The sequence below is a fragment of the Nannospalax galili genome, unplaced genomic scaffold, assembly GCF_000622305.1.
Source record: "Nannospalax galili isolate Female #2095 unplaced genomic scaffold, S.galili_v1.0 scaffold668, whole genome shotgun sequence".
Lineage (NCBI taxonomy): Eukaryota > Metazoa > Chordata > Mammalia > Rodentia > Spalacidae > Nannospalax > Nannospalax galili.
Genome location: NW_008358090.1, coordinates 1,104,566 through 1,128,332, shown reverse-complemented (window position 1 = coordinate 1,128,332; position 23,767 = coordinate 1,104,566). Strand labels below are relative to the sequence as shown.

General features: G+C 47.2%; 2 protein-coding genes across 4 annotated transcripts in view; both read left to right on the top strand.

Moving 5' to 3' along the window:
* Window positions 1–618: 618 nt before the first annotated feature.
* Window positions 619–4,429, top strand: Ptx4 (pentraxin 4). Its single transcript, XM_008856264.1, is given in 3 exon segments — window positions 619–759; window positions 1,775–2,441; window positions 3,789–4,429. Coding segments are annotated over 3 exon segments (1,449 nt in total).
* An 8,245-nt stretch (window positions 4,430–12,674) lies between these two features.
* Clcn7 (chloride voltage-gated channel 7) overlaps window positions 12,675–23,767 on the top strand; it is a 35,111-nt gene continuing 24,018 nt past the window's right edge. For 2 of the 3 annotated variants that reach the window (XM_029557774.1, XM_029557773.1), the window contains exon 1: window positions 12,686–12,887. In XM_029557774.1, coding sequence (XP_029413634.1) covers window positions 12,750–12,887 — 138 coding nt within the window. In that variant the 5' untranslated portion in view covers window positions 12,686–12,749. Of the gene's footprint in view, window positions 12,888–23,767 lie in introns of all 3 variants that reach the window. The other variant, XM_008856176.1, reaches the window with a different exon arrangement.

Below are 23,767 nucleotides of genomic sequence, written 5' to 3'. Positions count from 1 at the left end.
GGGGGCTACAGGGAGGCTGTCTCTCAGAGAGAGATAGAAAGAGGGGGGAAGGGAGGGAGGGAGGGAGGGAGAGAGGGAGAGAGAGAGGAAATACATATTCATCCTGGGAAAAAAAATAGGTCAAAGTCACATTACCAAGGTGGAGTCTCTTTCCAAGAAAGAGAAAGGGGGACTCAAGGGATATGGCTGTGCATGGCTGTGATGTGGGGCAGCAGTGCACACTGGCTCTTACAACTTCCTGGCTATATTCAGTCCCCTGTCCTGCTTTGACTTCTTGGTGGGAACTTGAGACCATGTGCTCCTGTTAAAGCCATCATCAGCTCCTGTCTGCCTATGAACCAGACAAAGCCTTGTGCACATCCACTAGAATAATTTTCCGAAATAAACTGTTTGTGGCTGTTTAAAGCTTGTTTCCCTGGGAAACTTGGGTTCTCAGAGCCCACTGGATTGAAGGCAGATGCCTTTCATTAAGGTGGCAGGGAAAACCTGATACCCGACTAGGGAAGAAGGAAAACTGTTCAAGTATTGAGCTACAGGGAGCAGAAGGATGAAGCAGATGTGTGAGACCAACATTAGTTCCTGTGCCTGTGGAGATGTCTGGAGCCCCAAGTTCTAAGCATGGGCTGCTTAGGGAAGAAGACCCTATCTTTCCTCCTCATTTTTCTACCTGTATATGTACATGGGGCCCCATTGCAGGAAGCTGGGCCAGCTGGACAAAGAAAACCATTTTTTGAGAGGCTCCATCGACTAGAAGAGCAGGTAGGTACACTATGCCTGGACAACTGGTTTTATAAAACTGGTAGCAGATAGATGGATATCACAGAGACAGCTGCCAGCATCAGTGCTCAGTGGACACAAGCACTTGGTTTGTGGTCCTTGCTGGAAGCTGACAGTATTCTTACCTATCATTGGAAATGATAGATGTATTTACTAGGTTCTGCTCTAATGTTGAGCCAGATGATGTGTGGATGGAGATGCAAGAGATTTGAAGGGGTCTCTAGAAAGTCTGAGGAACATAGAGGAGTGGAGGAGGGTAATAGTACAGGACAGCATCCCTAGGTCTGGGAGCTTTGCGGATACTAGTATAGCTCAAAGCAGAAAGAATGCCCTGCCCTGAGGCTCCTATGGGGTCTATAGATGTTACCCCAGCTCAAGCACTTTTTGTATTGATCCTGGTAAAACCAGACATGGGGGTGTGTACCTGTAATCCCAGCACTCAGGAGGCTGGAGAAGGATTGCTGTGAATTTATGGCTAGCCTGGGTGACATAGTGAGTTACAAGACAGCCTGGGCTACAGAGTGAGACTCTGTTTCAAAAAAAATAATAATAAAACGGGGGTGTGCGCTAAAGTTGTAGCTCAGTAGGAGAGTGCTTGCCTAGAATGCACAAAATCCTGGATTCATCCCTCGTACTATTAAAAAAAAACCACATACACAGCCCTTCCTGCAGGCCCTTCCACTTACAGGGATGGTCCTGAGAATCATAGCAGTGAAATAACTTGCTTTGGTCTTCCAGAGTGTGGGATTTGGGCAGCATTAGAGCCAGGGCCATGAGCCTGATGCCCACATCCTATGCCATGCAGCTGTGTGGCCCGAGAACTGTTACCTCCTCTGTACCCTTTGGGTAATCTGCCCACATGTCCTAGCATGGTGACAAGGGTCAAATTGGTCAATCTATATACAGTGCCAACCATGGGCTTGAGGTACAGTAGGTGCTTCTGAAGTGTGAGCAGGAAAGCCTTTCCCCATACCCTTATCAGTTGTGTTCTCGTTAGTTTCAGAGATTCCAAAAAGTAACCTTAACACACCTGCAGAGCATTGCCAATAACTACGTGTCATACAATGTGGATGCCCGCTTCCAGAGCCTGGCAGAAGAGAACCAGGCCATAGCTCTAGCAGTGAACCGGTCTCAAGCTGCCATACAAGGGGATATGGCCCATCTAAAGACCTGGATGAGGAAGACCCAACACAGGAGCCAGAAGATGGATGCCCAACTTCAAGCTTTGGATCTTTCCCTGAGCACAAACAGCAGGCAGTGGGAACAGGAGAAAGAAAAAAAGGGACAGAGGGAGGCCATTGCAAGCCTGGCCCTGGACACTGGAGCCCTGCAGGACGCATTGGTCAACCTGATGCATGAAGTCCATAGCCAGGGTGCCAGGCTGGCTGCTCTAGAGGGGCAGCTGCAGAGGGCCACCCCTGACTCTGCAACCCTGGGGCTAACCCCAGTTTTGACCCCCACACAACTTGTTTAGCAGGGCCCAGGCTTTCTACAGCTACAGAGGGACAGCCAGGCACTCAGGCCTTCACCCCAACACAGAAGTTCCCCCCAGGACTTTGCTGCCCATATCCAGGGGATGCAGAAATTCCAAGGCCCAAACAGCCATCAGGCAGCCCCAAAGGACACTTCTCAGTTGGCATGGACCCACCAGGGATCAGGAAACAGTAAGTGACATAAGCCTGTTCCCTCCCCATCAAATTCCAGGTTTCCCTCTACCAATACCTGAGGTCATAGTGTCATCACCCCCAAAAGCTTTCTCTCCAAAAGTCACATGCACCACCCCAGAAGAGAGGATGGCCCGACCTTGTAACCTGTAGGTAATAGCCTGTTTGTAGGTCCCCAGCAGGTCAGGTCACCCACATGGCAGAAGGGCCTCTGTTGAAGTGGGTGAATCAGGAGCCTCAAGGGGAGAAACTGTGAGAAACAATGATCTTTACTTCAAATTAAGGGTACTGGAGAGTCAGAGTAGTGGAAGTGAAGTAATTTATTTTATAGTTCTGCAGAAACTAGGCATCAGCCCAAGGAAAAGGCAAAAATGGCTGTTGTGCCAATTCAGCACAAAGCTGATTTTTCTATCCCTAATCACATTACCCTACCCCTTTGAATTCTCACTAGCTGAGTTCTTCAGGGAGGTACAGTCTTTCCCAATTATCTAACATAGTGCCCCAAAGTCTCCATCCCCCTAGGGCTCAAGATCCCACCATCCCCCTACACCCCCTTCCTTTCCTGATACTGGGCTCAGTCACTTAGCAGACTGATTTTTCCAACCTTAAGATAAACTAAAAAGGGTCTAGGCAATCAAGCGTCAGCTACCAGGGGCCTAGTCCCTCCTGCTTATCTGAAATTCATTGATGAGCTCTAAAGATACTTCATACTGAAAATGGGACATAATGATTTATTTCTTACAGAATGCATCCAAAGTATCAGGCTGTACACCATATAGTCACCAGGGGTGAGAGAGAGAGGAGAGGAGAGGAGAGGAGGGGAGGGGAGAGAGAGAGAGAGAGAGAGAGAGAGAGAGAGAGAGAGCGAGCTGAAGGAAATCTGAGGACAGAACCAGAAGTCAGAGAGATATACTCTGGCAATGGGGGGATGGCCACAGGTCAAGACCTGCAGGGCCTCTAGCAGCCCAGAAGAGAATGAAATAGTTTCTCCCTGGGCCTCTGGAAGAACCTGACCATGGAACAATGTGTCTTCAAGACCAAGTTCAGGTTTCTGATCTCCAAAAGGACTGGTTTAAGTCATTAAATTTATGACAATAATTTCCAACAGCCTTGGGGAGCTCAGAGGCACCTGAGCTCTGGTAAGGAGCTTGAGCTCAGTTCATAGGCAGACAGACAACTCAGGGACACATCCACTTCATGCATCCTACCTGTGGAACAAGGGTGATCAGATTGTGAGGGCAAAGGAAAGGCTTCGAGGCAAGACCCTGAGAACATGGGGCAGGCCTACAGCAGGATGCTCCTGAACTGCCCTGGAGAGTGGGCTGATTCTCTTCCTTCTGTTTCCAGTTTGCAGCATGGGCCCAGTTCTAATTTTCCCCAATGCCTCCACTGAGAACATGATCTTCCTTAGCCCTGGCTTCCTCGCACCCCTACGAGCCCTGTCCTTCTGCAGCTGGGTCCGCATGGCTTCCGGCCACCTGGGCACCCTTCTCTCCTATGCCACCGAAGACAATGACAACAAGCTGGTACTGCATGGCCGAGACTCCCTGGTCCCTGGCTCCATCCACTTTGTGATTGGAGGCCCTGCCTTCAGGGGGCTGTCCCTGCAGCCACTACTGGACAGTCAGTGGCACCATATTTGTATCATCTGGACGTCCATGGAGGGCAGGTACTGGCTCTACATGGACCGCAGACTAGTGGCCACTGGCTCCCACTTCAGGGAGGGCTATGAGATCCCTCCTGGAGGGTCCCTTGTGCTGGGTCAGGAGCAAGACACTGTGGGGGGTGAGTTTGACAGCTCCGAGGCCTTTGTAGGGAGCATGTCTGGCTTGGCCATCTGGGATCGGGCATTGACCCCCAGGGAAGTTGCAAACCTCGCCACTGGGAAAGAGTTCCCAACAGGTGCCATTCTGACACTGGCCAATGCCATGTCAGTAGGTGGATTTGTACAGAGGGCCAACTGCACCTGCCTGGAACACTGTGCATGAGGCTGTCCCACGTGGGGGCTGCATCATGCTCAGGGCACACAAGAGGAACAAGCCTATGCATTAGTACATTCCAAAACACTCCCCTGGGTATATGCACCTGCACTCTAATGTAGGCGTGGACACACCTGCTGCAGGGGCGTGGGGGAGCAGATAGGAAACCTGCAGTGGAGATAGAGGAGGCCCTAGATTGTGACTTTCTATTCTGTGGCATTCTTTTTTAGTTTTATTGGGGTTTTTGTTTACTGGGGTAAGATGTTTGCTTTAGTGTTTTTTTGTTTTTTTTTTTGTTTGTTTTTTTTTTGGTCTTTTTGAAACAGGGTCTCCCTGTAGCCCCAGCTGTCCTGGAACTCACTATGCTCACTATGTAGACCAAGCTGGCCTTGAACTCACGGAGATCCGCAGGCCTCTGCCTCCCAAGTGCTGGGACTACAGGCATGCACCACCACCACGCCCTGCTTTTTTTTTTTTTTTTTTTTTTTGGTTCTTTTTGAGACAGGGTCTCCCTGTAACCCCAGCTGGCCTGGGACTCACTCACTATGTAGACCAGGGTAATCTTGAACTCAGAGATCTGCCTGCCTCTGCCTCCCAAGTGCTGGGATTAAAGGCATGCACCACCACGCCCGGCATAGTGTTAAATTTTAATCATACTGAAACTAAAAGTAAAAATGCCTATTCTAATTGTCAGTGCATTTTTTAATGGCTCTGATTTGGAATCCAAAGAAAAGCTTGTCAAAATACACAACACAAAATGCTGTCAAGGATATTGAAAAAGGAGAAACCTTTGTGTATGGATAGTGGGAATGTAAAATAGTGCAGCAACTTTAAAAAACAGTTTGGGCTGGGCATATGAGAATGCTCATAGCAGCTTTATTCACAAGAATCAAAATGTCTATCAGCTGAAGAATGGATAAACAAACTGGAGTATCATTCAGCCACAAAAAGGAATGAGGCACAGACACACGCCACAACACAGATAAACATGGAAAACATTGTGCTGGAAGTCAGAAGCTAGACATATATTTATCGAAATTGTCCAGGATAGGCAACTCCACAGACAGAAAGCAGATTGGGGTTGTTAGGGGGCGGTTGACAAGTGAAGTGCCCTAAAACTAGATTGTTCTAGTTATATAGCTCAACACATTTATTAGAAATCTTTGAACTGTCCATTTGAAAATGTTATATTATGAAAATTACACCTCATAAAGTTGGTATAAAAGCGTTGCTAGAGTGTCTTTAATGGCAACTCTGACGGCCTCAGCAGCTACCATAGGACAACAGAACAAGACTGACCAGCTCATCTTGAGGGAATCCCTAAGGCTTCTGGGAAAGAGGGCAAGAAAACAGAATTTTAAACCCTTTCCACGAGAGAGCTGTTGGAACATCCACTGTCCACAGGAAAAGTTTCAGTAATCTGGGGAGGAGGTAACAATGGTATAAATGCTGCCTCTCTAGCTTGAAGGAAAAGGGGCCCCGGAACTGACCTTTGATCCTTCTGACTGCTTTCTGGATGCAAAGATGCCTTGAAATGAGAGGCTCTGCCCCTCTACCAGTTCAGCCCTGGTGAGAGAACAGCATACTGCAAACAAGGAGGCCATGGCTATGAAGGTGCAGTCCATAAAATGTCACTGTGAAAGCCAGGTGATCTATCACTGAAAGGCTGGAGGACTATGAATTCAAGGCCAACCTGGGCTATACAGTGAGATGTTGTTTAAAAAAAAATAGCTGGACATGGTGGCGCATGCCTTTAATTCCAGCACTTGGGAGGCAGAGGCAGGCAGATCTCTATGAATTCAAGGCCAGCCTGGTCTACATAGTGAGTTCCAGGACAACTGGGGCTACAGAAAGACCCTGTCTCAAAAAGACCAAAAAAATAAAATAAAATAAAAAACCTGAGAGCTGGAGAGATAACTGGCTTAGCCACTTAGAGTACTTGTTACTCTTGCAGAGAGCCCAGGTTCAGTTCCTAGCACCCACATGGTGGCTCACAACCTTCTATAACTCCAGTTCCAGGAGATCCAATGCCCTCTTCTGGCCTCCTTTGGTACCAGGCACACATGTGGTGCATTTACATACACACAGGCGAAACATGACTACACATAAAAATAAATTTACAAAAATGTAAGGCCAACCTGAGACAGTGGCCATCAAGTTTGCTGTCTCATACCAGTGAAGATGATGATTTGAACATTTGTGGGAGTAAGCAAAGCAGAAGCAAGCTTCTTAAGAGAAATAAAAGAAAACTTTGAAGCATGATGGTACACTCAGGAGACAGAGCAGGCTGATCTCTGTGAGAGCAAGACTAGCCTGGGTCTAGCTGGGGCTACAAGGAGACCCTGTCTCAAAAAAAGTAAAATAAAGAGAGCAAAAGAGAAATTAAGGAAAACTGAGAAAAATTCCCCAGAATGCAAGGGGTTTCTAAGGAGAGAAAAAAGCTGTTGAAAATAAAAAATTTTATGTGTGCTGGGTGTGGTGGCCCATGCCTTTAATCCCAGCACTTGGGAGGCAGAGATCTTTGTAAGTTCAAGGCCAACCTGGTCTACATAGTGAGTTCCAGGACAGCTGGGGTTACAGGGAGACCCTGTCTCAAAAAGACAAAAAAAAATTTGTGTGTATGAATGTATTGCTTGCATGTGTGTAAGTGCACCTGTGTCATGCAGTACCCAAGGACAGAGGAGGGCATCAGATCCCCTGAAATTGGAGTTACAGACAATTGTTAGCCACCATGTGGGTGCTGGAAATCAAACCCAAGTCTTCTGCAAGAACAGCCACTGAGCCCATCTCTCCAGCCCCATCTATGGGGTTTTTGGGCTATAGCAGACACTGAACAAAGGCTGAGGTGATCCCCATGAGATTGGTCAGTTCTCCTATAGCTGGCTTAGTCACTGAGTGGCCTGGCACACTCTTGACATATCCCCCAGCCCACCCAGAGATGATGATGTGCTGGGGGTGTGCAGCCCACTGAGTTAATGGTGGTTGAAGCCCCTTTGTCCATCACTGATTCCTGCTTTGTTTTTTACTTTGTCTGCTAGCTGTTAGTCACTTGTCCAGTGTGCTGTCCTCAGACCATGCAGGTGTCCATTGTGCTATTAATTATACTAAGCTCTCTTTGTTTCTTAAGCTATCAAGAAACAGCTGCAATTGTTCTTAGTTCATGTTAGGTAACTCCTTTACTAGGGGATCTTCTAGGGTCTCCTTTCTGAAATAAGTGGAGGATTTCTTAGATGGTATCTCTTACAATTGGTTATATTAGAAGCAGCCACACCTTTAAGCCCAGCACTCCAGAGGCAGAGGTAGGCGGATCTCTGTGAGTTCAGGACTATGCTGGTCTACATAGTGAGTGAGTCCCAGGCCAGTTGGGGTTACAGGGAGACCCTGTCTCAAAAAGAACCAAAAAAAAAAAAAAGCCAGGCATGGTGGTGGTGCACGTCTGTAGTCCCAGCACTTGGGAGGCAGAGGCAGGTGGATCTCTGTGAGTTCAAGGCCAGCCTGGTCTACATAGTGAGTTCCAGGCCTGCTGGGGCTACAGGGAGACACTGTCTCAAAAAAAAGAGAGCGAAAAGAAAAAAAAAAGAAAAACAATTACATTAGAAGAAAGGATATATGAAAGGACAATAGTGCCTTAAAGTGTTTTTCAAGGTCTTGGGGAGGGAGGACATTCTGCTGCCCCTGGGCCACAGCCTTGTCCCTCCTTGTATCTGGTTGGTTCTGTTATCTCATGCCCAGCCATAGCCTCTTATTCATCTTCTTAGTGTTTCAGGCTTTGCCATTTGTTTTTGTTTTGTTTGGGGTTTTAGTTTTTTTGTTTTTGAGACAGGTTCTCTTTGTAGCCCCAGCTGGCCTAAGCTGGCCTCAAATTCCCAGAGATCCACCTGCCTCTGTCTCCCAAGTGCTGGGATTAAATATGTATACCACCATACCTGGAACTTTTTATTTATTTTATTTTATTTTTTGTCTTTTTGAGACAGGGTCTCCCTGTAGCCCCAGCTGTCCTGGAACTCACTATGTAGACCAAGCTAGCCTCGAACTCACAAAGATCTGCCTGCCTCTGCCTCCCAAGTGCTGGGATTAAAGGCATGCGCTACTACACCTGGTGGAACTTTTTATTTTTGAGACTAGGTTTCATGTTGTCCAGGCTGACCTTGTACTCTTGATCCTAGTCCTATTCCCTAGTCCTGGGATTACAAGTGTGCACATAAGGGTATCATACATATTAGGCAGCACTCTACCAACTAAGCTACATCCCCAGACCTAAATCCTTTGAGTCTCTTAGCATCTCTCCAATCTTGGTGGGCTAGCTCTCTAGGCATTCAGCTAAAGTTGGCCTCCCACAACAGCCCACAATGCCCACCCACCCCCCAAAAGTCCCAGTGGCAAATCAAAGTTTGATTCCACCAAAGTTCCACCTGGGGAACAAATTATTGGGCTTACTTACAGAGCACGGATGAGGGATTACTGACATGAGCTTGGATGACTCCAAAGCAATCAAACTGATAACTCTTCACTCAGCATGGATGATGGCTTCCCTATAGCTACAAAGATGGACTCCCTTTCCTCTAGTCTTTCCCAGCCTATATACTGGAGACCTCCCAAAGACTTTGAGCAATTAGGACAGAAGTGCATACAACCTGTTGGTAGGAATGGCTAGATACTCAGGAGAGAATCCAGTGACCCTCTCCATCCTCTCCTTCTCTGAAGAAATGTCAGCAGTCCACAGGCCCAGGTGCGGCAATCTTTTGCAAGTGGACAGGGCTGATCTGATAAGATGGTAGCAGTTTGGCTCGGAGAATAGTCCTGTACAACATCACATGTTCCTGAGTCACAGAGTATTTTAGAACTGGAAACCCCCGTGGATGCCATGTGCCGTGCCCCTGAATCACCCACTGTCTTCTGCTTCCCCAGGACCTGAGCTCCTGGTTGCAAGTGCACCCAGTTGAGAGCCCTTCCTCCCCAAATTCCCTTTCTTGCCTCCCCTGATGCTTTTTTGGGACCATTATTCCAGTCTGCCTCCAAGGAAGGTACAGAGTAATATCTTTGTTCTGGAAAGACCAGTGATCTAGTAATTGCTGAAGAACAGTGTGGTCCCTGGGATAGTTGTCCTGCGCAAGACCCTTAGCATCAGGTAATGGTTTGACTATAAAATTCTTGCTTTCAACTTCAGATATGAGACCAAAACAATAAGAAGTGCCCTTAGGCCCATGAAATCAGAGCTAGAACAAGAAAACATCAACTGCAGGGCAGGGCAGAGTTTCTATAGTGTTTCTTCCCAATTTTCAAGTGTTCAAAATGGCCCGGCGGAGGGGGCACACCAAGATATCACAGTGATCACTGCAGAACTTGGGAATTCAGCAGATGTGAATCTTACGGCACTGTGGGATGCTGCATCCAGGATGCTTCATGACATCAAGGTTGCTCCAGGAAGGTAGAAGGGCTTAGATGGGGTCAGTTAGCAGTGTTGGGGCAATGTCTAGACAACATGGTCAGAGGCCAAGGATAGGTGGAGATCTGGGACAGGCAGATGTAGGAAGCCTGTCAGGTTTGGAAGCCAGTCAGTCTGAACATATCTACACAACTCACCATCCAAGTGGGGTCAGCAACAGTCACCATGTACATTTAGAAGTATGAACCCTATCCCCTCTAATACCACCAGATTCTTACTTTAACCATATCTATTACATTGTTATATTCCTGGTCCTGGAGGGAGTCAGTTCCAACTATAAGCTGTAGGTTCTCCCCTCCCCAATTGTTCAATCCTGTCCATCTCTCTTCTCACAAGAACTGGGGAGTGGTTTAGTAGTGGAGCACTTTCCTGGCATGAATGAGGCTCTGAGTTCAACTCCTAATACCATAAAAAAATCAATAGAAAGAAGACAAGAGCCGGGTGTGGTGGTGCATGCCTATAGTCCCAGCACTTGGGAGGCAGAGGCAGGTGGATCTCCGAGAGTTCAAGGCCAGCCTGGTCTACATAGTTCCAGGACAGCTGGGGCTACAAGGAGACCCTGTCTCAAAAAGATCAAAAAATTAAAAAAAAAAAAAAAAGACAAGTGAGTTGATGGTCCTGGTCTGTCAGGAGCTGTGAGATATGGCTCCATTGTGCTTGGTCACAGAGATCGTCCATCCTTCTAGGCATGACCCTTCACCCTATGACTATTCTCTTCATGTCCCCTCCTGTGTGCCCTGCTATGCCCAGTGTCTCTACTCTGCTTAGTCTTCTGCCCATCCCTGAACTATCTCAGCTAAACTAACCTAAGTTACTCCATTTTGCCCAAAGCAGCCATTTCAGGAGAAATGCCCTTTACCCTACTTATGAAAGATACCTAGAAGGGAGAAATAACTTTGAATTCCGAGAAATGGCCTGCCCGCATACCACAGGATGTTCTAATCTAGGCCTGCACTTGACTAACTGCTTATCTCGCTTCTGTAAACCTACTTCACTTACCCAAGTCCACTCCCGTGCAATAACAAGTAGTTGATTGGTAAATTCAAGGTTTTCTGTGTTTGAATTTTGCTGTGTTGTGTAAACCTGATTGGCCCACAGATGTTCTGTTTGAATCTTGCTTTCTGTAATCCTATAAATATTCTGGTTGACTGGTGTTCCCTGCTGTTTCTATTCCCGATATAAACAGCCCGGTCGGCCGTAATTAAACTTTACCTTGCTGCTTTCAATTAAGTGGTATTGGTGATTTTTATTCAGAATCGACATATGACAATCCCATCTGGCCCCAAATCTTATCATCCAGCAAGACCCAAACCCGTGCACTCAGTTCAACTGACAACATGCACCTTCTATTGTTTGTCAAGAGAAATGGTCCCTACCCCTGAAGAGCCAGAGGAGAGGGGCTGTTCTGCCTCTGAACCTATGGGAGGGGGGGCAAAGGGCTTGCTTGTCTTTTCTAGTCTCAAAGCAACTGTGACCAAGGAATTTCAAAACTAAACAGATCTAAGTTCAACCCCCACCTGCTCCTAGGGACCTTATACAAGCCAGCTTTACTTCCAACCTCAATGCTCAGCAGTACAAAAGAGGGCGACAAGGATGCACCTAATGGAAAACAACAACAACAACACTTTTTAAAGATTCTTAGTTTTGAGGCCGGGCGTGGTGGCACATGCCTTTAATCCCAGCACTCGGGAGGCAGAGGCAGGTGAATCTCTGTGAGTTCAAGGCCAGCCTGGTCTACATAGTGAGTTCCAGGACAGCTGGGGCTACAGGGAGATGCTGTCTCAAAAGACCCCCCCCAAAATAAGTATTAAAAAAATTAAAACAAAGTTGCAACATAAATATACTACAGTGCACAGACATACACACACACACACACACACACACACACACACATCTAGGAGATATATCCTAGATGTGTTATGTTAATTTTCTTAGATGTGACTCAGTCACTATTAAGATTCTGAATTTAATTTTAATTATTTTTTAATATAGGGTCTTCCTATGTTGCACAGGTTAGCCCCCAACCTTTCCAATATTTCTGCCAAATATAGTTTTCACACTGTTCCAATTTCCATCAGAAAGTGGATGGACACCTTCATACTGGCTCCTTTTCTGTCATCTTTTGTAAAGCAAATGTCATGCCACTGCTCAGAAGGCCAAGGCCAGTTGTTAACGTTATACCATTTCCCTTCTTTCTCTGTAAAGTTACACCCTTGATGATTACAGTTAGATTTTAAAGTCCCTGAAGTTGCTGGCACCAATTCATGTCCCTACTATTTCAGGATGCATCTCCTTTGTTGATATAACAGCAGTATGATGACCACATTTGGGAAACAACCTTGCTGTAATATTGTTGCCATGTAAACTATGGCTAGCCAAAACCAGACCCAAGCGCTTTGTTAGTCTCCTCTGAGGAGAGAGAGAGAGAGAGAGAGAGAGAGAGAGAGGAGGGAGAGGAAAGGGGGAGGGGGGAGGGGGAGAGACTTTCTGGCGCGCCTGGCCCCGGAGGCACCTGACACCAGCTTGACTGAAGTGGCGTATTCCAGAACCTTTACAGCAAGTTTCTTTTTCCCTACATCACTTTGGAGACTGGGCCTCCGACTTGGGATAGCCTCGGGAGAGCCTCGAGCTCATTCTTCTTGGCAGTCTGGGTCACCACACTCAGCGACGACACAGCAATAGCGCATGGAATCTAGAGTCCTTACCGAGGCCCGCGAGGACCAGCGGACCACAACTCCCAGGAGACCTACCGCGCAAGGCCCTCGCGGAGCGCGGTCGGCAGTCACGTGGGCGCAGGTGGTGGATCACGTGAACGCCCGTACTGGTCACGGGAACACAGTCGGGTTCCCGGCGCTTCCCGGAGTGTCGGGTCCAGGGTGGAGCATGGCCAACGTCTCCAAGAAGGTGTCGTGGTCGGGCCGCGATCACGACGATGAGGAGGCGGCACCGCTGCTGCGGAGGACCGCGCGGCCCGACGAAGGGACGCCGCTGCTGAACGGGGCCGGGCCGACCGCGCGCCAGGTGAGGAGTTGCGGCTGCTGGGCTCCAGGGCTGCGGCGCGGGTCCTCACTGTGCAAAGGGCCCAGGGAGGCCGTGGCGTTCTACATTACTCTTTTTAATCCCAGATTTTCCTTTTGACAGTTTCATACTCATACTCAATGTATTGTGATTCATATTCAGCCCCCATTCCCCTGTGTTGTGCCCCCTTCCTTTCCCTCTGAACTCCTTCCCATCTAGCCCCCCAGTGACTACACCGTTAGAGAAAATGATGCCCCTTCTACCAGCAACAATTGATAGTTCTTAGCTCCTCAGCAAGAGATCGGGAGATCTTAACAGTTTTTTATTTTACTTTCGTGGTGAGGATCGAACTCAGGGATTACACATGCTAGGCAAGCATATTACACTGACTACACCCCCAGGCTTTGGCGTTTCGAGACATGGTCTCACTGGGATAGCCCAGGCTGACTTTGAATTTATCCTGTCTCAGCCTCCCTGTGCTGGGAAGGCCTGCATTACCAAACGTAGCTATTTTAACAGTTAAAATGGCACAGTTTGTGCTTTCAGTGAGAGTGTCTGTCTCCCTTCTCAGTGGGAGTCATCCAGCCATGGTGGCAGTTACAAGTATCTTTTCTCTTACCTCCTAATTGAATTTAGAATGCACATCCAAACACAATAAGCAACAAGTCAGGCCAGAGCAGTTTGTGCCTTTAAAAATGCATAAGATTGAACCAGGCATAGTGTGGTATCATGCCTTTAATCCCAGGTAGAGTCAGGCAGATGTCTTGAGGTCAGAGCTGACCTGGTCTTCTTAGTGAGTTCCAGAACAGCTGGGACTACAGGGAGACCCTGTCTCAAAACAAAATGGGCAAGGTTGAGAAGGGTTACATTTCATTTAGTTGCCTGCCTTTGGGTCTCTCTCTGCCTGTGTACACATTGTGTTCTTTTTGAGTCAGTGAATTATTTATGTGAATTCCTTGGTCTTAGTCTGTTTTGTAACTGTTCTTTACCTTTTTTTCCTTCTGGTTTAGAGTTGGCTGATAAACACTGTATTGTGTTTAAGGATTAGGAAGAACACAAAAATCAGGCTGTTGCTGTAGAACTTACATTTAGGTTTTTCCAGACCCTTGAAAATGCAACAGACAGTGAAAGTTGAAGTCTGTTCCTTGCTGCTGGGAGGCAGCTTAGCTCCCTTGGAAGTGACATCTCCTGTATATATGGTCTGCATCTGTGATCTGAAGTGGCCACTGTAAAGTGCTGGAGCTGTGTCAAACATTGTTGGGTTTTTGTTTTTTCATCCTTGTCTTTTTTTTTTTTTTTTTTTTTTTTTTTTTTTTTGATCTTTTTGAGACAGGGTCTCCCTGTAGCCCCAGCTGTTCTGGAACTCACTGTGTAGACCAGGCTGGATTTAAACTCACCGAGATCCGCCTGCCTCTGCCTCCCGAGTGCTGGGATTAAAGGAGTGTGCCACCACGCCCAGCCTTGGATGATGATGATGATGATTATCTTTTTTTTAGATGGTTGTTAGCTGCCATGTGGATTCTGGGAACCAAACACTGGTCCTTTGCAAGAACAGCAAGTGCTCTTAATGACTCAGCCATCTCTCCAGCCCAGAGTTGGCTTCTTTTAAAAGAATAAGTTCCTGGCCAGGCATGGTGGCAAGTGCCAATCCCAGCACTTCAGGAGGCAGAAGCAGGCGGATCTCTGTGAGTTCGAAGCCAGCCTGGTCTACGTAGTGAGTTCCAGGACAGCTGGAGCTACAGGGAGACCCTGTCTCAAAAAGACAAGAAAAAAAAAAAAAAAGTTCCAGCTAGGCATGGTGGTGCATGCCTTTAATCCCAGCACTCAGGAGGAAGAGGCAGGTCGATCTCTGAGTTTAAGCCCAGCCTGGTCTACATAGGGAGTTCCAGGCCAGCTGGAGCTACAGGGAGACACTGTCTCAAAAAGACAAAAAATAAATAAATAAAAGAATAAGTTCATCTCTTCCCTTAAATACCATTGCATCTTTTTTTTGTTTTTTTAAACCTCTGGTTAATACAGTTGATTACTTGATTGATTACTATTAAACAACTTTTTTTTTTTTGGTCTTTTTGAGACAGGGTCTCTGTAGCTCCAGCTGTCCTGGAACTCACTATGTAGACCAGGCTGGCCTTGAACTCACAGAGATCCACCTGCCTCTGCCTCCCCAGTGCTGGGATTAAAGGTGTGTGCCATCACGCCTGGCTAAACAACTTTTTAAAAAAATTGTGCATCTACCCTGTGGCAGGCTCTGAGGTCTGCCTGCAGAACATAGGTGCATAAGAGAATTTCCTTCCCTCTAGAAACAGGCAGCACCTGTTATTGGCTCTGTGTGAGGAACCCTACAGGTTCAGGGGGCACATTTGTACTCAGTGTGACTAGCACAAGGTCCACAGCTAGGCAAATGACAAAGAAAATGTATGTTTGGAACGCTGTAGTAGTTTAGAATATGGTATGGAGCATGGAAGTCATGCACAAGCACATGAGTTGGCTTTGAGTTTGGGCTTTATGTAGAAAGAACCTCAGGAAGCCAAGGACTCCAGAGCTAAGGGATCCTTACCCTTCCTAGGCAGGTTGGACAGGCAGTGGTTGTAGGCTGGGAATTCTCAGCACTAAGCACTAGACCAGCCAGGGTCTTGGACAGGGTCTGAGGCCTATCTGTGCTGGTTTTCTCATCTGCCGAAAGTTAATATATAGCACTGAATGTGCCTTTTAGGAAACAGGCTTTTAATAAAGGTGTGGTGGTGCACGCCTTTAATCCCTGCACTCAGGAGGCAGAGGCAGGCGGATCTCTGTGAGTTCAAGGCCAGCCTGGTCTACGTAGTGAGTTCCAGGACAGCTGGGGCTACAGGGAAACCCTGTCTCAAAAAGACCAAAAAAAGAAAAAAAGAAAAAAAAATATATATATACTAATCTTTCCCAATAATGCTAAAAACTGCAAAGGTCTGGGGATATAGCTGCTTTAGTAGAGTTATTGCCTAGCATTTGTGAAGCCCTGGGTGCAGTCTGCAGCACCACATACAACTGGATGTGCTGGCGTAGAACTGTCCCAGGACTCAGGAGGTGAAGGTAGGAGAATCTGAAGTTCAAGGACATAGTGATTTTGAGACTAGCCTGAGCTATACAAGACCCTGACTCAAACAAAACTGCATGACATGGGTGCACTCGCATACATGCAGGCAGTACACTCACTCGTACACATAAAATTAAAAAAAAACCTCTAAGCCAAAAGAAACTCATCTTGTACTTGCCTTTTGTCTGTGGGCTCATTTGTAGTTAACTGATTTCTTGGTGCTGCTTTTCTGGGGGAGAATCACTTCTGGACAGTGGCAGACTCATGGTTTGACTTCGTGGTGTTCTAGTACTGCAACAGGAGCCTTTTGTGAGCTGTTCTGGAGCCAGGGCCCTTTTGAACTAAAATACCATCTGAGACCACCAGCCACTGTGAGGTGTCCCTGGGAACTGAATGTGAGCTTATCCTGACTGCCTCTGGCTCTCTGGGGTTTGTCGTAGGCTCTCTAGGGTTGGATGGTGGCATTGTTGGCCACCTCAGCAGGACTGCAACTGACTAGGCAATGAGGTAGTTGCTATGGGTAGGGCAGGCTAGGTCCCTAATAAAGCTCAGGCCCTGTAGGGCCACCTGGGGGCCCAGGCCTTTGTCCTATTCTTAGGTAAGAAATGACAGTGGGACATGGAAGGGGTGAGGTCAGCTGGTAAGTCATGGTCATGTGTATGGGCAGTAGGAAGTAGAGTGTTCTGAGAACTTGCCAAGAGACTGTTTGAGTCTAGAGCAAATGGTGGTGGGCAACGTGGCAGAGTGTATGTTTGCAGTGTCTATAAATGTAGGGCATTCCTACAGGCCCATTTTGGGAAAAGCCACCAGAGACCACCTCAAGAGAGGAGGGACTTCAAGTAAGTGTGGGACTGTGTCCTGCCCTAGTAACATGGCACCACAGACCACAGCCTGAGGGTGCTGTTGGGGAATGCTGGAGGCCTGGGGATATGGGATAGCTGCAAGGGAGGGTCCTCTGATTACTCCAGTGGCCCTTTGCTTCTGCTGTATTCTGGTGAGCACCTGTGGTTTTCATTTCCCTATAGGAAGTCTTCTTTTCTTTCCAGCCCATAAAGCAGCCCTATGCCCAACAGGGTGTAGAGACCTGAAAAATGGGGTCCTGGCAGCCCCTAGGCAGAGGTCACAGTACAGAGTGAGGCTGTGAGGACCATATCCACCCTGAGGCCTGTTCCCTCTAGCTCATCCCTTCTTGATCTAGGCTGCTCTGTTCCTTAGATTGTACCCTTTCTCATACAGTAGGTCTCAGTTTAAACTCTCTGGCCACTGCATCTAAAGCAGGCTTCTCTCCCTTTTGTTCTCTGTTGCCTTTGTCACATTTGCACTGACTATAACCTGTTTTTTTTTTTTTTTTTGAAGCACCTGCTAGGGCAACCTGTGTATCCTTGGTACTTAGCATGAAACCTGGCACATGGCAGCTGCTTGTAAAGATGGGAATGTGGAACTGTCAGTCTAGAACAGTGAGCAATTTTTTTTTTTTTTACATTTTGGTTGTTAGCCTTAGCCTTTAACAGCTGCGCTATCCCTCCAGCCCAGTGAGCAAGTTTTTTGTTTGCTTTTTGAGACAGGGTTTCATTAGCCTGGCTGGCCTAGAATTTGCTGTGTAGACCAGGCTGGCCTGAACTCATAGAGATCTGCTTGCCTCTGCCTCTGCTGGGATTAAAGGTATGTGCCACTGATAGTGAGCAGTTTTTAAAATTTAAAAAAAAAAATTGGGGGATTAAAAAAATTTTAAATTATAGTAAAAGCACATAATATCAGATTTGATGCCAGCAAAGTAGCACACGCCTTTAATCCCAGGCAGAGGCAGGCAGATCTTTAAAACTTTCGTGGTCTACAGAGCAAGTTCCAGGCCAGCTGGAGCTACAGGAGACCCTGCCTCAAAAAAACAAAAAAAAAGATTTGCTGTCTTGCTGTCTTAAGGTTCATACACATTGACTTCCCACCCCTCTACCCCTTAATGGGAATTGAACCCAAGGCTTCCTATGTACTAGAGAGGTGCTCTACCATGCCTACCCCTTTTAATTTTTGAGTCAGATTATTGGTAAATTGCCCAGGCTAGCCTTGAACTTGGCTATATAGCTGAAGCAGGCTTTATTTTTTTGTCTTTGTCTTTTTTGGTCTTTTTGAGATGGTCTCTCCATAGCTCCAGCTTGCCTAGAACTCACTATATAGACAAGACTGGCCTTGATCTCTACAGAGATCCGCCTCCCTCTGCCTCCGAGTGCTGGAATTAAAGGCATGCACCACTGGGCCCAGCTCTAGGTTTTAATTTTTTTTTTTTTTGTATGTGTATACGTATGTGAGCATGCATGCCACAGCAGCACATGTGGAGGTCAGAGGACAACTCGCAGGAGTCGGTTATCTCCTTCCATGGTATGGGATCAGGGGATCGAACTCAGGTCATCAGGCTTAGCAGCAAGTGCCTTTACCCACTAAGCCATCTTGCCAGCCCATGCTTTGAATTTTTGATCCTCCTTTCTTACCTGGGATTACAGGCATCCACCACCACCCCTCGCTGGTGTATTCTTAATGTTGTACAACCAATGTCCAGAATTTTTTCTGTCTTGCAAAAGTGAAACTATACTCAGAGCTTTCTTTCTTCCTCCTTCAGCCCCAGGGAGCCACCACTTTATTTTCTGTCTTTGTGGGTATGACTGTTTAAGACTGATCTTAAACAGCAGCGAATCTGAGGATGATCTTGAACTTTTGATCTTCCTACCTCTACTTCATTAGTGTTGTGATTGAATTGCTGGCCTGTACCATCAGTGTTAGAGTGATCGCTCAAACCCTGGGCTTTGTGTATGCTAGGCAATCACTCTACCAACTGAACTATGTCCCCATTCCCTTGATATTTGTCTTTTTGTGACTGACTCACTTCACTTTGCACATTGTCTGTAAGGTCCATCCATATCTTAATGAGGCCTATTGTGTGGATAGACCATGTTTTGTCTCTTGACCCTTGAGTGGGTGAATAATGCTGCTATGATTGTGGGTGTTCAAATGACACTTAAGATCTTGCTTTCGGGCCAGTCATGGTGGCATATGCCTTTAGTCCCGGCATTTGGGAAGCAGAGGCAGTAAGATCTCTGAGTTTGAGGCCAGCTTGGTCTACATAGTGAGTTCTAGGACAGCTGGGGCTATAGGGACACCTTGTCTCATACAAAAGAAAAATCTAGCATTTTCTTTTGGGTATTTACTAGGATGTGGAACTGATAGATCACATGATAGTTCTGTGCTTAATTTTGTTGTGTGTGTGTGTGAATGTATAATGATGGAGGGGTGCATGCCATGTCACACATGTGGAGGTCAGAGGACAGCTTTGCAGAATTGGTTCTCTCTTTTTACCTTTACATTAAGCACTTTCTTCTGCTAAGTCATCTTGCCAATCCTTATGCTTAACTTTTTTTTTCTTTGTCTTTGTTTTTGAGACAGAGTCTCCCTGTAACCCCACCTGTAAACCAGGAACTCAAAGAGATCCACCTGTGTCTGCCTCCCGAGTACTGGGATTAAAGGCCACCATGCCTGGCTGTGCATGATTTTTATGAGGACCTTCCATAAAAGGCATAGTGGTAATACCATTTTATATCCCAACAGCAGTGTACCAAGGATTCCAGTCTCTCTGCATCCTTGCCAGGACTTGTTACTTTCTGGTTTTTGTTTTTTCTGTGTGTGTGTGTGTGTGTGTGTGTGTGTGTGTGTATGTATGTATGTATGTATGTATGTATGTGACACACACAAGGCATTGAATGTCCTGCACTAGCACTCTCTGCCTTATTTCCTTGAGACAGAGTCTCGTTGAATCTGGAGCTAGACTGCTATCAGCAAGATCCAGTGATCTTCCTAGCTCCACCTCCCAAACAGCACTATAGATACAGGCACACAGACAGCCACTCCTAGCTTTTTCCCATGAGTGCTGTGATCTAAACTGAGGCCCTTATACTTGTGCAGCAAGCGCTCTTACCCACTGAGCCATCTCCCCAACCCCTATTTTCTGTTTTTTTCCTCAACGGTGGGAAGTGATGTCCCATTGGAGTCTTGAACACCTCTTTGTATATTTATCAACCATTTTCTTACCTTCTTTAGGGAAATGTCAGCTGAAGGCATTGCTCTTATCACCTTGTTTTTTTTGTGTGTGGGTGAGTTGTAATTCTTTGTTTCCTGCCTATCATTCTCGAGCGCTATGATTTGCATTTCTGTTCTGTTTTAAAGTTGCCTTTCACTCTGTTGATGTGTGGGGTTTTTTATTTTGTGTAAGTTTGAAATAATTATAGATTCCCAGGAAGTTGCAAAACTTGTACTAAGCAGGCCTGTGCGCTCCTCACCCAGTTCCCTCTAGAGGGGCATGTTGTGTATGTTCTACAGGCTCAGTGCTGGAGCCCAGAGTTTGCCAGCTGTGCAGTGTGTCTAGTTCCATGTCTTTAGTTTCACTCAACCCTAAGCCTTCTGAAGCCCATTCCCTTTGAAGGAGGGGCCACGCCCTGTGCCCTCCTTATCTGTTGAGGTGGCAGTGGAGGCGGCTTGATTAAATACACATTTGCTGTCACACATTGCCCTGTCAGCCCTCACTTGATTTGAGGATCTGCCTGTCACTGCTCTCTCACAGATATGGGCTGCTGTTCATCTTACATCCTTCCAAGCCTGGGGCAGAGGATGTCAAATGAGTAAGTACAGTCACATGACCCATAGCCAGCCCCTCTCTCATCTCCTCTGAAAATGTTGAGATGTCCCAGGGCTTATGGGTCCAACTCTGGGCACCTGTGGTGCAGTGGAGCCATGTTGATGGCCCCTGGTGCATTCTGTTCATGTCAAGTGATGGGTAAGACAGCCTGGCTACCTGCCCTTCTCTGTGCTATGGCCCTCAGCCTCTACCTCACTGCCCTTGTGCTGTTTTGCCTGACCACTCAGCACTTAGGGGAATTTCCTGGAGGAGAAGCATTGGGTTTGTGGTAAGTAACACCCCAGAGTTCTACAGGCTCAGACCTGGCCAGGCACACTGGCTGTCATACATACCTCTGTGCACAAATTGACAGGGAGGTTATAATGGCAATGGAACCCCTCTTGAGTAGGGTTCGCTGGTGAAGTGTGGCTTCCTTTCTAGGCCAGTGCAGTGGCTGGCAGGCTGTGACGCATGCCTGCCTTTTTCCTGGGCTCAGCAGTTTGGGACACTGTTGGTCACTTTTAGTGACATATATGTGCACAGTCCTGCAGGGGAGCCCTGTGGTCTTAATGTGAACCACACCCTGGAAATGGCATGTGTTGTGGAATAAATACTGCCCCTGCCTCCCAAGATATACCCACATCTTAACCCTGATACTTGTGAATGGGACCTTATGTGGAAACAAGGTTTTTGCAGATGTCATTAAAGTGAATCATCCTGGAAAGGCCATTAGCACCAGCCAGGGGCTATCAGGAGCCAAAGGGCCAGGAAGAGCCTCCCCTAAAGCCTCAGGAGGAAGCAAGGCCTGCTATACCTGGATTTTGCATTTCTGGTTCCAGATAAAGCAGTCTGTTGTTTTCAGACTTCCAGTTTGGGTGTAGCAGCGGTGAGCTAACCTATACCCACCCAGTTGGCCAGCATCCCCAAAGTCCTCTCATTCTCCTTGCTCTTACTGTGTTACCCATTGCAGCACCACAGGTTAGTTTATGACACCCGGTTGGATGAGTGGAATCACAAGAGCTCACCTCTGCATGTGGCTCCTGTGACTCACAGTCTACTGGAGGGTTCTGGGTACCAGTGTTGCACTGTAATGGCTGTTGGATAAGATACAGTGTGCCTATGCATTGCAGGAAATATAGTAAGTTTTAAAATATATGTATGAGCTGGGTGTGGTGGTGCACGCCTGTAGTCCCAGCACTTGGGAGGCAGAGGCAGGCGGATTTCTGTAAGTTCAAGGCCAGCCTGCTCTACATAGTGAGTTCTAGGACAGCTGGGGCTACAGGGAGACCCTGTCTCAAAAAAGACCAAAAAAAAAAAAAAAGTATGAATGTTTTTTTGCCTGTGTGTATGTTACACGTGTTACAATGCCCACAGAGACCAGAAGAGGGTGTTGGAATCCCTGGAACTGGAGTTACAGACATTTATTAGCCATAATGTGGGTGCTGGGACCTGGGTCTTCTGCAAGAGTAGCCAGTGCTCTTAACTGCTGAGCCATCTCTTCAGTCCTGAAATCAAGTAACTTTAATGCTTATTGTTAATGTCTATTAATGCATTATTGGAATGTGCTTGTAGTCAAAAGTTACTTGTGTTTTTTGAAGTTCAGGTGCAACCAGAGTCCTATGCTGTCATCCTCCATGGTGGCTATTCCCAACAAGGTAGAGAGGGTGGCCTGCTTATACAAAGCCTCATGGCACAGCTTGCCTGCTCTAGCATGCCTGGTGTAGTGAGTCTGTCTTCTCTGAGTGGGACTGTGGCAGGGCTGAAGGGGACCCCTCCAAGTGTGTCTACCTTGCTCTACCTAGCCTGTGTGAGTGAGGTAGACCCTAGTAACTAAAAAGAAAGCAGCCTGACAGAGTAGTCCCCAGTTATCCAACCCCCCCAAGTGCAAAGTCCAGAAGCAGATATGACCTGGGGGCAGAATGTATCCCCTTCAGGTGACCATCCTCCCAGATGAAATGGTTTAAGTGTATATGTCACCTCAGCTGGAGCTCCTTCCTCTTGTGACTCAGGGCAGAGTTTGCCAACCAGAACCACAGATGTGAGTTGGAGATGCTTTGTTCATCTTCCAGGGTGTGAGCCTGAACCTGTGGGTGGGTGTGTGCACAGAGAGCTGGGACAGGTGGCTGGGGATCTGACTCCCTGTGTCCTGGCCCTCAGGATGCCTTCCTCACTTCTATCACTCTGTGTTGTAGCTGGAGTCAGTAATAGCGTTAACCTGTGATGAGCCACTGGAAGGAGCCCCAGGCTATGTTAAACCAGTTCGCACATACATGTAGCTGTGGGATGCCTCTGAATCTCAGTTTACTGCATGCCTAGAAAGTGGGGCAGCTTCACAGACAGGTCCTGTGTCCTCCTTGCTGCAGTGGAGGAAGAGCCCTTGACCATGTGTCTGGTGGTGAATGTGGGAAGTGTCCACCTATCTGTAGCTCCAGGTCTCAGGGTCCTGGGTGTTAGGAGCCTCTGCAGCGGGTTCTGAGGATGCAGTTGTAGGGGTCATAAATGGCTATTGGCTGGGAAGGACAAGTTCTCAAAGCTTGTTGTGACACTGAAGGCATGATATGTTCAAGGAGGCAGGATCTCCTCCTGGACTTCAGGGGCCTCAGGCCCAGAAACTTCCTTCTTGGCTCTGATTTTCTCACCTATGTCTGTTGTTATGGTACTTACCTAGGGTGGGGACAGGGGTAGGTGAGGACCAAGCCCCGGGCTGCTGGTGATCTACCCTTGTGCATCAGCTGCATTTTGTTTACATAAGAAGTACTTGGAAGCTGGAGAAATGGTTTGCCAGTTAAGACCTCATACTGCTCTTGCAGGGGACCTAAGCTTGGTTCCTAGCACCCATGTCAGGTGGCTTTACAATTGCCTAAGATTCCAGGTTGTCTTTAGCCTCCACAGGCACCTGCAGTCCTATGTATGTGCCACACATACAAACATATGTGTAATTAAAAAATAAAAATCGTTTAACCGGGCATGGTGGTGCACACCTTTAATCCTAGCAGAGGCAAGCGGATCTCTGTGAATTCAAGGCCAGCCTTGTCTACGTAGTGAGTTCCAGGACAGCTGGGGCTACAGAGAGACCCCGTCTGAAAAAGCCCAAAAAAAAAAAAAAAAAAAAAACGCGGGAAAAAAAGAGACCGTGGGGCCGGGTTGGACTTTTTT